General features: G+C 37.2%; 1 protein-coding gene across 2 annotated transcripts; it reads right to left on the bottom strand.

Annotated features, from left to right (window-relative positions):
- Positions 1 to 5,995: 5,995 nt before the first annotated feature.
- LOC121877004 (zinc finger protein 271-like) lies at positions 5,996 to 17,807 on the bottom strand. 2 transcript variants are annotated; one of them, XM_042382592.1, is made up of 2 exons: positions 17,759 to 17,807; positions 5,996 to 11,575 (listed from the first exon to the last, which is right to left on the bottom strand). In XM_042382592.1, exon 2 carries the CDS (start codon positions 11,511 to 11,513, stop codon positions 9,144 to 9,146), a length of 2,370 nt encoding a protein of 789 aa, XP_042238526.1. In that variant the 5' UTR covers positions 11,514 to 11,575; positions 17,759 to 17,807; the 3' UTR covers positions 5,996 to 9,143. The 2 variants fall into 2 exon arrangements, with proteins under 2 accessions (XP_042238526.1, XP_042238525.1); XM_042382591.1 differs by lacking the exon at positions 17,759 to 17,807 and adding an exon at positions 17,446 to 17,620.
- Positions 17,808 to 17,928: the final 121 nt, after the last annotated feature.

The raw sequence follows: 17,928 nt of genomic DNA on the forward strand, positions 1-17,928 counted from the left end.
AGGTTAGATATGGTTCCTGGGTTCTGTGGCTAGATTAGGTTAAGTTTGGTTATCTACAGTAAATACAGGGTGACCGAAGCTACAATTTTACCCTACTTGTTTTATAAAGGCAAGATTCACTCGTTTACACCTACTTCAAGAACGGAATATTCACTAGGTTATTTTAATGTCACACACCAGCTCTACCTCCCACCCAGGAAGAGGCGAGCGCCGTGTACACAATGACATTTCTAACCACACCCTGCAAATTACAGGGTATTTAGCAAATACTAGTCTATATTGTCATACTCAGAATTAGATCATAAACGCAATACAAGGAAGATAGATAAGTGTAATTATTCGCCTAATTGGATCAGTTCGTCAGAGGCTCATTATACGGCCCTGACTATATCTACACGATTAAATGCGAATGAATTGGGTAGAACTAGATTGGATAGACAACACCTAAGGCAGATTCAATACCAATTTTGTTTATTGACTTGTATTAAGATAATTTGATTACCGATTATTTTTTTTTATTAAATTTATCATTATTTTCCCTAGGATGAGATAGTACTTGCTAATTCAACCGTATGGCAATCCTCTTAAAACAGATTTTGAGTTTAGATTTCATTGGTCGCACCCAGCAACTATTACATTAGGTCCTGAGGCAGTCAACCACGGCATGAGTCAACCACGGCATGAGTCAACCACGCCATAGAGATGATTTTTACTGATAAGTCTTAATATATCTGGAAATAATGGACAAAAATTACAATACTCACCTCACGTTGCCTCTGCCACTGTTGCATGTTTTTCTTTCATTTTCACCAACACTCTAATTCACGGAGGGTATTTCTTCGCTCGCCATGATTTTAAAACTTGTCTGGATAAGATACAACACTCAGTAACTGGTAAATATTACAGGAATTTTCAGTTTCTAAAATCACGTTCAATCTGTCACTCACTTGCTGACATTCGATTGTGTTATTATTTTAATTTTCTATGTAATGTCTTCTTGTGTAAAAAGAATAATATATTTTAATCATTGAATTTATTTTTTGAAGACCCTGAATTATTATATAACGATGATTTATTTATGGTAGTCGTTGAGAATTACTAAAAAATACACAAATGAATGTCGATATTCTGTGGTCATTTGTCGCCATTATAGCTTGAGTTGCCAACATCTCAAAAATATTTTGTTTTTTGTTTTATGCGTCATCATGTCATCATTTCTTCGTTCCAGCATTTCAAGCAAGTTATAGTAACACATTTTCTCAAGTTACGTAACTTACTGGTTGTAGATTCATTATAATAAATAATAATTGCTTTTCATAAAATTCACAAACTGACGTTATGCCACAATTAAATAGTAAGATGAAAACAAAACATATATTACGTTGATTAAAAACACCAATTTTTATTCATCATCAAAAATACAACTAGAAACTATGTATAAGATTAATCTTTTTTTAATGTTTATAATTACTTTCTAAATAATTTAAGCTTTTAGATACATTATATGAATTATTATAAGCCCTCGATTGACATTTAAATATCCTCCTGAACTATTAAAGGTCGACTTTAAATTTTCCCTCCACGTCACCATATATTCTTAATAGACCATAAAACACCTACTTGTCCTAATCTCCTTCCTGAAATTAAACCAAAATACAGTGTAATTTCTTCCATACACTTTGCTCCCAAAATATAGTCATAGGAACTGTAAAAACCAATATTAACTTAACATTTAAATGATCAGTAATGTGACCTGTGGTTGGTGTGACTTAATGGTAGTGTGACCTGTGAGACTGCACAGTGAAACGGAAAATAATTAATGAAATACTACCGGCTTATTAATCGCTTTCTGGACTGCTTTAAAGGTAAGATACAGTAGTTGGGTACTTTAAAATATTATCTTATATATATTTATTATCACTCATATATTTAAGCTATGTTTCTAAACCATAATGACTTTAGAAGATAAATTTAAATTGTAGAGAGTTTAGTAGTTTACAGAGTCTGAAATGCTACCAATAATAATATGTAAAATATGTTTCATAGAAGCTGCAACTAAAATATAAAGCACATTCTATTGCCTGCCCTTTCAATGCCTGTATTCAGTATATATATATAAAACAATGAAAATATTGGAGCCATCACACGATACGATGGACAGGTTAGAAAAATAATGCACCCTGCTTAAAAAAAATGAGAAACGGTTCTACCATTCCCTGTTATAAGTTGTCTAGTTACAGCAAGGCTTCTTTTTCTCGATTAAAATACTGTACAACTAAGCTCCCTTCTTAAATTCAGATTTTTATTTTTACAGAACTAACCTACCACACACATCAGGACCTGGGGGCGAAAATATAATAATAATAATAATAATTTGCAGATACAGTACAGCGTTTACAGTAGTTGACAAAAAAAGTTAAAATGTGAAAGCCAAAAATATTCGTCTGGCGTCGTTCACTAAGTTAATTAAACTCTTTTAAAACTCAATTAAGGTTGTTGGCAGTGATGTTGGATGTTGGGAGTGATATTGGTGGGAGTGATGTTGGTAGTGGTGTTGGTGATAGGGATGTTGGTGGTAGTGATGTTGGTAGTGGTGTTGGTGATAGGGATGTTGGTGGTAGTGATGTTGGTAGTGGTGTTGGTGGTAGTGATGTTGGTGGTAGTGATGTTGGTGGTAGTGATGTTGGTGGTAGTGATGTTGGTGGTAGTGATGTTGGTGGTAGGGATGTTGGTAGTGGTGTTGGTGATAGTGATGTTGGTGGTAGTGATGTTGGTGATAGGGATGATGGTAGTAGCGTCGTTAGTAATGGTAACAGTGATGAGTGTGATTATAGCAAAATTAAACTGAAAGATGTAACCTGTTCTAAAGCGTGGTATTATAACTTAGGAATTCCTCTCTCTTTCTCTCTCATCTGAAATAAACTAGGGTGTCTAATCATCAGGTGATCATTATAAAACCACCTCACCACACCCGACCATTGTGGCAGCTGACTCAGTGTGTTTCCGGCCATCCCCTTTAACCCAACACTCACTCTATGAAAGGCTCAAGTTCGACACCGTTAGATGAAAAAACTACATCACCAAAAGCCAGAGAGTCAAAGCCTGGCGAAAAGCGGCACTGATCCTGGCCCTTGAGAACAGTGCCACCCTAGGGAGGTTGTGTGAGACTTGTGGTACAATTAACAAAAGAACGTCTAAAATATTTAACCTTGTCGTTGTGGTAATAATCTTAATATAAATAAAATAACAATGTAGGTATAATATTTGTAGTATTGTTATTATGGTTGTGTTAAAAATAGTATCAAAACCGTGTTTAGTTATCGTATTGTGGGGTACGAGTTATTGGTTCACACTCAGGATGGGATGGAGAAAGGAAACTCACAATGTGCTCTCTGTATACATATTGTATTGGATGTACAGTGCAGCTTGGTGCTGGGAAGGCAGCGTGGTTACAAGCGTGATGTAGAAAGAGCTGGTTGGTGAGGGTGCTCAGAGGAGGATCAGCTTGTGGGTCGCCATGCTCGCCGGCGGGAGCGAGGACCGCCAGGCAGCGGCGGAGGAGGAGGTGTTGCTTGCTGGTTGGTGTAAGTAGAATGAGAGCGGTCACCACGAGGTCAGGTCTTATATAGCGGACGTAGGCGCGGTTTAATAGTTGACCTCTGTCATGTGAGGCGGCGGTGGTTGACCTAGACCACGAGGCATACACTGGGGAATTCGCGGGGTCGGCTACTCAGCGACAAACAGCGTTTGTAGGGGAGGAATCCACTACAGTATCACCAGGATAGTAGACACTCCAGCTTCATTCACCTGATGATTAAACACCCTAAAGCTTATCTTTCCCAATCTTCCAGGTAGCATTAGGATGGTTAATCATTAGGTGAAATAAGCTGGGATGTCTTTTCTTCAGTTAATCTTAAATCTCTATCATAGTTATATCTCATCCTGTCTCTAAATAAATGTAAAAATTTGCATACGAATCTTTGACAATCTTGACCCAAATATTTCCTCATTGCCGTGTTTAGTGAGTCATTTATATGCTGCCTCACATCACCAGCAGGAGGTACACTATAGTCTCCCTGTTGACCTTTTATTTGGTTGTATTGTTTGCATTTTCTTTCCACACTCACGTTTGCTATGTTTGTTCATCAAGGCGTCACATATTACTTCACCGATTAGCGACTCAGACAATCAAGCGTCACTCTTTACCCCATCAATAAAGAGGTGTTGACTTGTTATCTATGTATACTATATGTGATAATTGGACAGTTTAATAGCTTGTCTAAAAGAGGGCGTCAAGGAGAATTGTATCTTCATGCATATACTGTATGTGAATTTCTCTATATATTGATGGTTTAATATATTTACTGTATACTTGTTTATAAACATTCATGAATGTGTGTGTATGTGTGTATACCTGTGTTTGAATCAATAAAACCGAGAGAAAAAGCTCACACCATTAAGGTCACTCACCACCAGCCACACCATTAAGGTCACTCACCACCAGCCACACCATTAAGGTCACTCACCACCAGCCACACCATTAAGGTCACTCACCACCAGCTACACCATTAAGGTCACTCACCACCAGTCCACATTAAGGTTACTCACCACCAGCCACACCATTAAGGTCACTCACCACCAGTCACACCATTAAGGTTACTCACCACCAGCCACACCATTAAGGTTACTCACCACCAGCCACACCATTAAGGTCACTCACCACCAGTCACACCATTAAGGTCACTCACCACCAGTACACTATTAGTCACTGCCACCAGCCACACCATAACTCACACCGCCAGCCCACACCATTAAGTCACTCACCACCAGCCACACCATTAAGGTTACTCACCACCAGCCACACCATTAAGGTTACTCACCACCAGCCACACCATTAAGGTCACTCACCACCAGCCACACCATTAAGGTCACTCACCACCAGCCACACCATTAAGGTCACTCACCACCAGCCACACCATTAAGGTCACTCACCACCAGCCACACCATTAAGGTCATCCTCCTACACCTTCTTTCACCCAGTCACACTACTGAGAGCATCATCATCATCTCCTATAGTGTTGATCTTCTCTCTCTCCCACACATTCAGCTCGTGACGTCACTCATACAATGTGTCGGGGTGAGGTAAATAGTGTTTGGTTGTGATGAAGGTACAGCCAGAACAAAGAGGGGGAGGGAGAGAAAGAAGAAAGAGGGAGAGAAAGAAGAAAGAGGGAGAGAAAGAAGAAAGAGGGAGAGAAAGAAGAGGAGAAGGAAAAGGAGGAAGAGAAAGAATTAGAGGAGGAAGAGAAAAGAGAGGAGGAAAAAGAGGGAGAAAAAGGAGGAAAAAGAGAGAAAGAGAAGAGGTAGAGAAAAAAGGGGAGGAAGAAGGGAGAGAAAGAGGAGGAGGAAAAGGAGGGAGAGAAAGAAGAGGAGAAGGAGGAAAAGGATGGAGAGAAAGAAGAGAAGGGAACAGAAGATAGGAGTATAGGTCCCACTTCAAAAAGCTGGTTTTCCGGCATCATCATGGTGTATATTAATATATTTTTTCTTTTTACTCTTATCTTTTTTCGCCACCCAGGCCCCGTTGTGGGTCGATGGCCTGTGCTCAGGTGAGCTATTCCCCTTAAAAAAGAGAAAAAGAAAAAAAAAAAAGTGACAAAGTGTCTTAAGATATGCTAATTTTATCTACAAACTTCCCTCTTTACTGTAACTCCATTATCTGCCATTTTACCGTATCTCTTAATTTTGTTACTTGCCTATTTCTTACCCAATAATTTATATATCTTGGGAGTGTGGAGGATGCAGGACCTGGTTTAGTCATGTTGTTTTGATGGTTTTCCTTATTGTAGTCAGTCCAAGAGAGTGACCCACCGTCAGTATCATCTTCCTCCAGGAGGTGCGTGCTGTATCCACTCAGCTGCCAATCCCTCACACCTGACATCAGATTAATGGTTTCTATTCCAATTTTTTTTTTTTAGGATAAGAAAAAATCTAAAAGAACTATAGTGTTTAATATTGTAGGCAACATAATAAAAACAAGTATGTCACACTGTGTAGTCCACCACTGTACAGTATTTATGTCTTATCTTGAGGAACAACTACAGTACAGTAACCTGGAGATGAGTGAAACCTCTAAATTGTACAGTACCAGTAATCCCTCATAAGTTTCCAAAGTTTCATTCTACACATACAGTATATGACTACATAAACTCACACACTAAAAGCACCCTGACAAAGTTGCAATATATGCCTGGAATGATAGTTAGTTTAGGACTACAAACGTGCATCTGCCTTTGACAAACCAAGGTGATATTGTTGACAACTAGCAAGCTATTAAAACTGTCATAATTATACTAAAGCCCATCAAATCTGTATTAATTCAAACCAGATTAAAGCAATGGTCCTTTAAATCAATTTATTTCTTCATTAAAACATAACAATAAATAAATACCTGTAAAAATAAAAATCAGTATTCATTAAACATACCAAAGGAATAGGGATGGTGGTAAACACTGGTGGTGGGGCCATGTGTGTGGATGACTGTACTGTACATCCATGATACACTGTGTGATTCACTCCCTGATCAACATGGCATTCTGATTTTTTTTTTCCCCAAGATCTTTTATTTTTTTCACAGTGGTGATGCTCACATTCCCATAATTACTTCCTCTCAAGTTTGGCTTTGTGGTGAATATACAGTTCCTCAACACTCTCACATGGTACAGCACCATACTGTAAACTCTATAAAACAAGCAAGGATTATTTTCTCACTCTCTTGGGACAATTTTTCTTGTATGTTTTGCTGATCCTCACTGTAGTCTGGTTCTCTCAAGGAAGTGTCATCAGATTGTGCATTATTCAACTACCACTCAGAAAAAGTGATTACAGTCTGTTTTAAAAAAAAATGAATGGTCAGAAATAAAAGCTAAGATTCTTTACAATAAGTCAAAAATTGGAAATGTTGTTGATATTAGAGAAAGGAATGTCAAGCCAATATTCCATGACAGATGAAATACCTGACATGGACTACCTTGGTGGGAGTGACTACATACCTCTTCCAGATGGAACTAAATCTCAGACAACCTAAGTCACACAGGAATACTTGGACATGTACACCCGAGGTCGAGAGTCCGCTCCCTCCCAAACTGATTAAAAACAGCAACTACACCAGAAGACAGTCAGGGTGTTTGGAGACTCATTCCCGTGACTTTGTTTCAACACGGAGAGCCAACCTTTGCCTGAGACTGTACATTCCTAACATCATTATTATGACCTGGCATGTGGTCTTCAAATTCTCCTGACCTCAATCAAGGGGAATATTATGAACGGGAAAGAATATGGCACCAGGTGTACAAGACCGCCAAGCAGAACGAACGAAGACTCCATCACTGAATACACATTAACAATCCTTATCAACATTTGGTTGACCTGAAGAAAATATACCAACTGATCTCTTCATGAGGCAATTAAGCAAGAGTATTGACCAAGATGGCAGTCACTGTGGAAATTTACTGTAATTATTATATAGTAATTCCTCAAACAATAATAATTAATACTTAAAATGAAAAAAGAAAAGAATGTTCTATGAATATAATAGTACATGGTGCATGTACTATGGACCTTCAACAAAACTTCACTTCATCAAATCATATCACTAACTCCCTTGATAAACCACCCTGGACCACCCTGTATGTGTATAATTACAATATACTGTACAGGTTTACTGTATAAAATCTTTTCCTGCACTTGCACTAACAAATACAAGACTACAACCATATCAGTCAATGGTGAACAAACAGCTTCCTACATTCCTTCTATATGAGAAAGCCGGAGTAATGAAACAAGCTCTGGCAAATGCTCAGTGATTGTGTATAGTATTGGCATTTGATATTAGAAGTGTCAAAATATTCTTCCTCACATCAGCGGGGAAAATAAAAGACAATTGAACAAATAGATACATAACTGTCAACGTATTGTCCATCACTTGAATTCAGTATACTGCACGGTATGTAAGAGTTAAAATATCAAAATTACAACTATACAATACTGTAGTACGTACAAATAATAGTTTCACCTGAAGAATCTCCGCCCAAGTTTATTTCACCCAATGATTAACCATTCTAACACTTATTTGGGGGATGAGGTGAGGTCAGGGTTTCTCAACCTGGGGTGGGTCAACAGAGGGTTTACTAGGGGTCCACAGATGAAAGTAAGCATGGTAAGTTAACCATACTGTATTAAGTTTAATTTACCACAGATGTGTATTTTGAAGACGTTCAGATAAACTTACACATTATACAACATTTTTTAATAATTTTCCTGTTTGGTTTAATCTGAAAACTCAAAAGCCTGACTTAAGGAAAAGCTTGGTGTTCCTATACAGTATAAGGCACTTGCTCATTACACCCCCAATGTGATGTGTTCAGAAAGGGGTCCATGAGATAGCTTAATACAGTAACCGCAAAGGTAGAAAGATGACAAAAAAGGTTGAGAACTTAACCAATAGGTAAGTTTAAGTTGGGTTAGGTTAGGATAATCTTCAAGTGAAATAAGCTGGGGTGGAGATTCTTGATTTGATCCTAATTAACTTCTATTAATGGCTACTATATAGAGTAAAATGAATCCAGGTACAGTATGCTTTCCCATATAAAAACTGAAATAACTTCTCAAACACAGAAAAAAGTGTATTATGCTGTACTAGTAAAATATTAACATCCCCATTGAATAAAATCAGCTAAAAAAAGTAAAGTACACAAATATACCTGTAATACATAAAAATATTCAAAATACTGTACTGTATACAGAACTAAATAGTCCATCCGTAGTCAATATAAAATAGTTCAGACAAAACATATCCCTCATAGGTGAGACAACTGTGCATCTAAATCCAAACTGTCTCACTGTTTAGATACTGACCGAGAAAATGGTAATACGTACAGTACTGTACTGATTTACTGTACAGTACAATGAAACTCAACTACCAAGAGATAACTTCCATTACCCTTCATTGCAGTGTACAGTACTGTATCCGGAAAACACTTGCCAAAAGAATATTTAAGAATTTATGCCCAGAATTGCCGAGTCACATCCTATAATACTGTACAGTACATACATACATGACCTTAAACTAAACTGTGTGAGTTTCAACACCAACTGATATCCCACTCTTCCTTGACTATAATGTCAGGGTCAAACATTTCTAATTTAATATCATCAACTTTACTTAATACTTCATTATCATATTTTGCCTTCTTACACACCACATCAGAATCATCCTTTGATGATGTTGCAGGCAATGGCCCAGATACAGGCTTACTAGGCAAAGACACAGTTTCATATTTGCTTGGCAATGACACATTTTCATGCTTGCTAGGCAAAGACACGGTTCCTTGCATGCTTGGGAAAGACACAGTTCCAGGCTTGCTGGACAAAGACACTGTTCCTTGCTTGCTTGGCAAAGACACAGTTCCAGGCATGCTGGACAAAGACACTGTTCCTTGCTTGCTTGGGAAAGACACAGTTCCAGGCATGCTGGACAAAGACACTGTTCCTTGCTTGCTTGGCAAAGACACAGTTCCAGGCATGCTGGACAAAGACACTGTTCCTTGCTTGCTTGGCAAAGACACAGTTCCAGGCATGCTAATCTCTGCCTGGGTAATTGGCTCATTAGTTTGCCATCCCCCTACACACTCCACATCCTCTTGGTGCGGCACTAAAACAACTGTTGGATGGTCTATTTCATCATCTGTCAACACATCTCCCATGAAACGATTACACTTACAGTAAGAGTCTGTCATCTGTTTTTGGTTTTTCACAGATTGACCAAATCTTGTGATAATCACAAACTCTTCGCCCGACTGTGTTATCTCGGGGGATTCATCTCTTAAGTGATCCTGAGGGTTGTGACGCAGCGGGACTTTTTTCCCACACTGAGAACACTTAAATGAATTCTTCCCTGCTTGGGTCACCATCTGGATCTTTACACTGAGTGACTGACTTGTTGCTCCTACATGAGAAAAGGACTCATGGCCATCACTCCCAGATTCTGAATTCGCCTGCCATATCAGCTTGTCATCTATGATAGACTTGAGTTGATTTGCTCTGATGTGACCATAGATGTGACGCTCAAATTCTCTTTTCCCGTGAACTATGCGCTGACACACACGACATAGGAGCAGCTTTTCTGCTCCAAGAAACATTAAGTGTGTGTTAAGATCTTCTTTTCTTCTAAACATCTTTTTACACTTTACACACTGATAATGAGTTTTCATATGATTTGCCAAATAGTCTTCTCCTGCAAACGTCTTCCCACACACTGCACACACATGCATCTCACTCCTGTAGGCCTTCATAGAATTTGTACAACTGTTCCCACTTGGAGCTACTGGCAAGGGCTGTGGAGACTCAGAGGGAGTTTTTTCAATGTGAGAGGACTTATAATTTGACATCTCTTCATTTCCATCAGCTCCATTATCACACACATGACAGGGACACACTTCATCTCCGATATAGTGAACTTTAACAGACTTTATATGCTTAACTAATTTTCGACATCTTGGACAGAAGAATGACATGTCACTACCATGAACCTTCATATGATTTATCAGACTGTCATCACTATCAAAATGTCTGCCACATATGTCACAAGACACGGGTACAGGCCTTTGTTTATGGGCATGACAATGACAGTTGCGTTTGGGGTTGCTCGAGATCGTCGTAAACATTTTGCCACAATGTTCACATAAACCACCTTTCTTAGATTGAGTGTGGCCAAGTTGTAGGTCGCCTTCTCTATTATGAGTGAGGCCATGTTGTAGGAGGTCTTCTCTATTGGCAAACTTGGTATAGCACCGTAAACACAAGTACGGTAAATCTCCCCAATGAACACGCAAGTGCCTCTCGTACAATGCTTGATTCTTTAATTTTTTATCACAATATGGGCAGCTGCGTGGAAAAGATGGTACACTGGAGCCTACAGGGGGTGTGACATAACCCATACTTCCTTCTGTGACCTCCTTCCTTCTTTCAGTCTGATGAACACGACAATGGAGTGAAAGGTTTCTCTTGTACCTGAATTTTTTCCCACACATAAAACATTTATGCTTATCACAAACTCCTGAACTTAAATGATTAGACAGTAAAATTAATTGATGGAATTTTCTATCACATTTAGTGCATTTGAACTCTTTTTGGGGTTCATGGGTGTTAAGATGTCTCACCAAACTGACCTTTCTCTTAAATACCTTCTCGCAGATTTGACATGCATGAGAACCTTTTTTTGAATCGTTATTTTCGGAGGTTAAGGAATTGTGTTTTTCACTTGGCGTTTCACAATTCTGACTCTCTTCCACATTACTGAGACTTAATGATGCATCCCCCGTATCTTGTGACAATAAGCTTCCTTGTTCCTTTCCTTCTGTTGGCATTATCACATCTAATGAATCATCATTTTCTTCCTCACCCACATCATCCAACACGAGTGGTACTTCCTCGTCATCCATTGAGGTGGACATACCAAACTTTCCTCCCTCTGGTCTGTGTTGTTACTGTCCTGTACTGTACTGTCTCACCACACCTGAAAGAAAAAAATACAGTATTTCAACATTTTCTTGCTAAAATACTGTTTCATATGTATAGTGACCAGAAATAAAAGGACTAAGTTTAATATTCTACTTTATAGTTCAGGAATCAATGGTGGTCTAAAAGGGTCAGTGAAAGATTCTGGTAAGCTGTCTCCAATTTCCAGCAAGTTGTACACATGTCATACTGTACAACTTCCCACCGTTGTAAACTCCTGTCAATTTATAAACTTTACTTAAGGTGAGGAGGGGGAGAATCCAGGGCTCTCCTCCCCTTAAACAGGACTGGGGGAATATCCTGAAATCCTAAACTGTATCCATACATCATACATCACCATCTGCTTCCTAATGAGAAATATTATGAGGTGTGAGCCCATCTTTTTCCCTATTTTGAGCAACATACAATTAATACACATACAGTAATAATTTGTAATATGCCTATACATATTATTGAAACTTTTTAAATGCCTAAAGTAATGTAGGATTCCAACAACCAATATTTTACAACTGATATCTGACGTACGTAAATGCTACTGAAAATTTTGGCAAAGGCATAAAAAAAATTGGTTCTTTATTACTAGATTTTTTTTTTAACAAGATCTTTACTGATATTATGATTTTTATGCAAACAATGAAATTCTTGTCGTAACAGAATACGGAAGCAATAACACAAAACTCCAAAATTATTTGTTGTGGTCTTATTTACAGAGTTCCCACCAGACGATGATGGTATTTAACCCTCTTGTGTTCTGGGGCCCTTCTGAGCTGAAAAAAAGAAATTAAATAAATAAAAATCGTGTCATTAGCCAAATATTAAAAGTGAAGAGGTTAATAACTTCTGAAGTTCTGATAGCAGGCCACATACACAGACCAACATTAACCCAACCAAATAAATAAAATGTACAAGTATATGATTGTAAAGTTAGATTAGGTTCATGTTTTCTGCAACCTGAAATAATTTGGCTCCAATTTGTCCCAGAGGAAACTTACTTGACAGACCCACGACACTTTGTATAGATATTTTATTAGGTTCAACACACAATTTTGCCTCATCTCCCCCACTGGATTTGTAAAATATGTTTAAAATGAACTTACAGTAGTACCCCGCTTAACGCGGTCAATTGAACCCACAGGGTACCGCGTTAAGTGAAAACCGCGTTAAGTGAACAACAGAACATATGGGATTAATTCCAATAGAGACTGGCCCGACCCCCAAACTCCACTTTTTGACGACACACAACTATGTTGTAGTAAAAATTTTATCTTAACTTTATGATGGTATGCACACACAATTAATAATTAAGAGAAATATCAATAATATTAGGTTTTTTAACACTTGCATTAGTAGAAAAGATGGCTGGGCACACGGGGATGGGGGGTTGGTTCCGAGGCAGAGGGCAGATTATTGGCCCTCACCTGTATCACTTGTATCAATTGTATCACTATCCACCACAGAGGCTTGCAGGGCCTCTTTGTCAAACCCCTCAAAGGCCATATAAGTCCATATCCTCACTATAATTATCACTATCACTGACTTGGGCCGGCTGTGGTGGGTGGCGGGTGAAGAACTCGGTAATGTTTTGATGACTGGGCGACCTTGTGCGCATCGTGCCCGCGCCGCTTCCCGCGTATATGATGAAAAATTCCGCGTTAAGTGAAAGTTCAGCTCTGGCGAGGCACCGCGTATATGATAAAACGCGTTAAGTGAAACCGCGTTAGGCGGGGTAATACTGTATTATTACAGAGCCTATCAAACTATTCCAAGTGATGAGTGGGTAAATGTTTAAAATGACTACAGACTTAATAATGATTTGTTTTATCTTGAATTTTCACTATGAAGTTTGTGTTAACATACAGAATGTAACTACAGTTGTGGTGCCAGGAATAATTTACATTTACTTCGGTAAATTAAAAAAGAAAAACCTCTCAGAACTATGACTGAGTTTAGCAGGAGGGAGAGGCATTAAATATAGTATAGTATTGCCTAACTTTTAATACCTGCATCACTCCTGGGGTTCATGCCTGTTAAAATTAAATATAACAAAAAGGAGGTTTGCTTTCAATTCCCAAAACACCACGGACATTGAGGTCACAGCCTACTTGCCGTTTCCAAAATAAATACCATTATTATTCCTCGTTCCCTCGCGGGCTTTACACTCTCTGCATTAAACAAATATTACTGGAAAAATACACCACTTCTCTGCAACTTTACCAAAATCCTATTCATGCCAGCATAACCGAACCCTCAGCCAGTATTCTCGGCTGGTAATATAGGAGAGGGTCGTCACTTTATTTCTTGCGATATTTTGACGGAAACTCTACTAACACCTTTGTCATGATCTGGAGAATAGACCTGTGGAGAGCAGTAAGGATAAAAATTAATGTAAACTTAGAAATATATATAAAAGTTGTGTCATGCAGTCTTAGGCCAAAGATAGTATATTAAAATTGTTTCCCATACACAACATACTAATTAAACCTAACACTTTGGAATTAGCAATTAGTTAGCTTTACTTATCAATTGATCAGGTTTACTTATTAATTGGTTAGGTTTATTTATCAATTGGTAAGGTTTACTTATTAATTGGTCAGGTTTACTTATTAATTAGTTAGGTTTACTTGTCAATTGATCAGGTTTACTTATTAATTGATTAGGTTTACTTATCAATTGGTATTACTTATTTTTATCATCGGTAACTTAGAAATCGTTTCAACCCACACTCTTCGACCTCACAATAAAATATGAAACAGTATCCTTTGTATGGACATTTCAAATTTAGTTTTCATAAATTTAAACCCATTTTTTATTTTTTCCCATCATTTTTGCAGCCTATGTACAACACAGCACTGTACAGTATTAAAATGAAATCAGTCGTAAAGATGATGACAAAATATAAAGGCAAATCAAGAAGTAACACTCTCCTTAACATTCACTAAATAAATTCTATAACCTACCTCCCAATTATGGTAATAATCGGTATTTCATGAAATTTTACTTTCCATTAAAATTAAGTTCAATAGCGTAAGCGTAATATTTTACAAATGTTGCACCATAACACTTGCCTTTTGGGGGAGATTTTTATACAATATTATTTCCGTGATTATACTCAGAGTTGATAAATTTACAGTAGTGTTGGAAGGAACAAAAAAAAAAAAAAAAATATTCTGAGTTCACAAAAAACATAACAAACTGCAGCTTAAATACACTGACAAATTATCTCACCAAACTACCTTGTATGTTAACAAGAGAGAACCGCTGAAAAATATCTACCCAAGTTTTGTAGTGGTCAGTGGCTTGTTCCTACATAAATCATAGTTCAGAAACAGATTTGTGAATTCTCTGAAGTGTAAAGGTGCAGATATCAGAACCCACAGCTACTCTTCATTTCCGAAGCAATAATAATAAAAATAATAATAATAATAATAATAATAATAATAATAATAATAATAATAATATTTATTCAGTAAAATTGTCCTTTGGGTTTATAAACTGGGTAGGCACATACAGTATATAACATGCAGGTATAGTATATGGATTACAATTGCTTCACTACGGAGATGTCACTTTTAATATTTTATTGGGCTAAAACGCATCAATTTTATGAAGCACAGAGCGGACCCTGTACAATAGGGGTTAATTTGGTGAATAATGAAATGTGGTGAATATTGTCTTATTCTTAGAAGCATGAACTTAATAACCGGTTTAGAATCATAATTTTTTCAGTACTGTAGTTATATAGGATATGTTGAAGGGCAATTGTTCCTTACCACAAGAATATTCTGTATCCACATCAGGGATTATAATCTTTATATATTTTTTTCATGGTTTTCGAACCGAGAAATCCAACATCCTACCCTCGACGCATTTGAATTGTCGCTGTTCAAGTATAAATGCTGTGAATACTGAACAACTTTTCTCAGTATTTCATAATTTATTCAATTGTGTAGTCATTTTTTAGTCATAGCTATTTTGTTTCATTATTTAATATTACTTTTTTAACTATTATTGCTCAAATGTTTTATACAGTAAAAAATACTAAAACAAAATTTACATCTTATGTAGTAGTGTACTGTACTATATTCTAAATGTGAAAACCACTGTACAATACATAAGATTGCCTGCTGTCGGTCTGAAATTTTAAGCTATTTAATACATATGACAAAAGCCAAATTAACCTAACCAATTATATGCACCTGACCTATCTTGGAATACTTTATAGGTAGGTTAGGTAAGATCAGTTGGTTCATTTTGCTTTTTTTAAAATAAGTGGTCTTTGAATTTCTAAGAAAAATAATCACAGAAAAACCTATACAGACAGTCCCCGACTTACGACAGAGATATATTCCTGGACTATAATCGTAAGTCGATTTGCTCATAAGTCAGAAGTATTAATTACATAGGTTAGGTTAGCACAACTCTGCCAATAGAAAGCAACAACAATATCACATACATAACAAATAATGTAAATACTGATGTTAAACAATACAGAATAATGTACAAAATGGGATTTTAATGAAAAAAAATTGCAATGAATGTACGGGTATTGGGATCCCGTTCACAAGTGCAGATGATCATAAGTTGGGTGGTCTAACTCGGGGTCTGCCTGTATTGGATTACTCAGGATAAGGAATAACTTTTCTTCGACATAAAAATTCCCTAACAAATCTATATATCTATAGTGTTTACACGCTAACCTGGCCCATAAGCCCCACCCCTCATCTATAGCTACAAATAGCCGATTGGTTCCCCTGAGCATTTTACCTTTCCCCTAGACTGTGCGTACATAAGCGCATATTTATATCGACCTTTTATTATAAATATATAAAATTATCATCTAACATCCTCTCTGAAGTGCTCATGCCTTGACATAATTTTCATTTTGTTAGTCCAGATATTTAACATTATTTTAGGCAATAACAGGTCTGCTTACCAATTGTGAACACATTTAGTTTGAATTTTGTATGAACCAATCAGCTAATAGTATAAAAGAGGGGCGTGTCTTACAGGCCAGGTTAGCGTGGAAAGAGTATAGTTTCAGTGCACAAGCTATGGTGAAATATAACATTCCATTTTTTTTATAAATCCACAACCTCACAGTGATTACTTATTTTTACCCCCCCCACCACAACCCACAACATGTGGCACCACAATATGCAACACCACTATCTTCAACAACACCATAATCTTCCACAACAACAACACCACAACCTTCGACTACACCACCCAGATATCTCAGTGTTTCAGTTAACAAATGAAAATTTAAAAACACCTACACCGAGGCAATCAAATCATTATGAATAAATCACATTCATGGTTAGGTTTGGATTGGTTAGGTTAGGTTAGGTTAAGCTTGGTTAGGTTAGGTTTCTCAAGAATCAATTAATTCTAAGTCATCACTCGACATGAATTAATAATATTTGTCCACATGATTAGCCTCAACAAGACACTGAAGGCATACAGGCAGTAATATCATGGAGTGGTGGTATAAGGGCTACCAATTTTAATCACTGGGAGGCTTGAGGTTAATAAAATACATATACACTTCCTGAGATAAATTCATAGAGAATATCCAAGACTCATAGTGGCAGCCATAAAATAGGTCGTTATTATTTTACTTGAAGAGATTTAGTTGAACTGCCATAAAGGATATTGATGAGACTTTACTAATATGGTTAAAGCCTACATAACAATTTATAGTATAACATTTGTAAAGATTTTTTTTTTCTCATCTGAGTATTTTTTCGTATACTGTATTAGTCCTGTTATCAGTACTGGTGGTAACTTGGTAAAATTATTGAGTGGGTGTCCACCAGATCACTATCATTCAGTAGATAATTATGATCTGCCAGTACTCGTGTTCCTTACCTCTTGCACACCTCGTCCACACTGTTGTACTGCAGGAATGTCACTTTACTGTAGTTATTCCAGTAGTTCACGAGGGCACCGTGGTTTAATAAGACATAAATCCATTACATTCCCGCATGCTCCCAGGTCAGGGCTTACTCCTTCCTTCTGCTACAAATGAAGCATCTTAGAGACTCGAAGCAATTGTTTCAATTCTAGAAGTTATCCTGTACCTTTTTTTAACATTTGAACTCTAAACAGGTTTATAGTCAATATGTAAATAGTTTTATGTTTATTAGCAAATAATTTGTTCGTACTACCAGTGTTAACCAACCTATGGCGAAAAGGCAACAGCTCCTCAGTAGGTGATTGAAGCACAACAACAAGCTTCGTTCGCTCCGCACCCCAGTGTGAACGAAGCTGTTATGATTCAATCGCCTGCTGAAAATCATATCCTGTTAATCCAAATTTAATGAAGTGCAAAAATAATTAATTAAATGATAA

This window comes from Homarus americanus, unplaced genomic scaffold, assembly GCF_018991925.1.
Source record: "Homarus americanus isolate GMGI-L3 unplaced genomic scaffold, GMGI_Hamer_2.0 scaffold50325, whole genome shotgun sequence".
Lineage (NCBI taxonomy): Eukaryota > Metazoa > Arthropoda > Malacostraca > Decapoda > Nephropidae > Homarus > Homarus americanus.

Excerpts from the sequence above, each read along its gene's own strand:
- LOC121877004 (XM_042382592.1), bottom strand. The coding sequence starts at position 11,513 with ATGTCCACCTCAATGGATGACGAGGAAGTACCACTCGTGTTGGATGAT.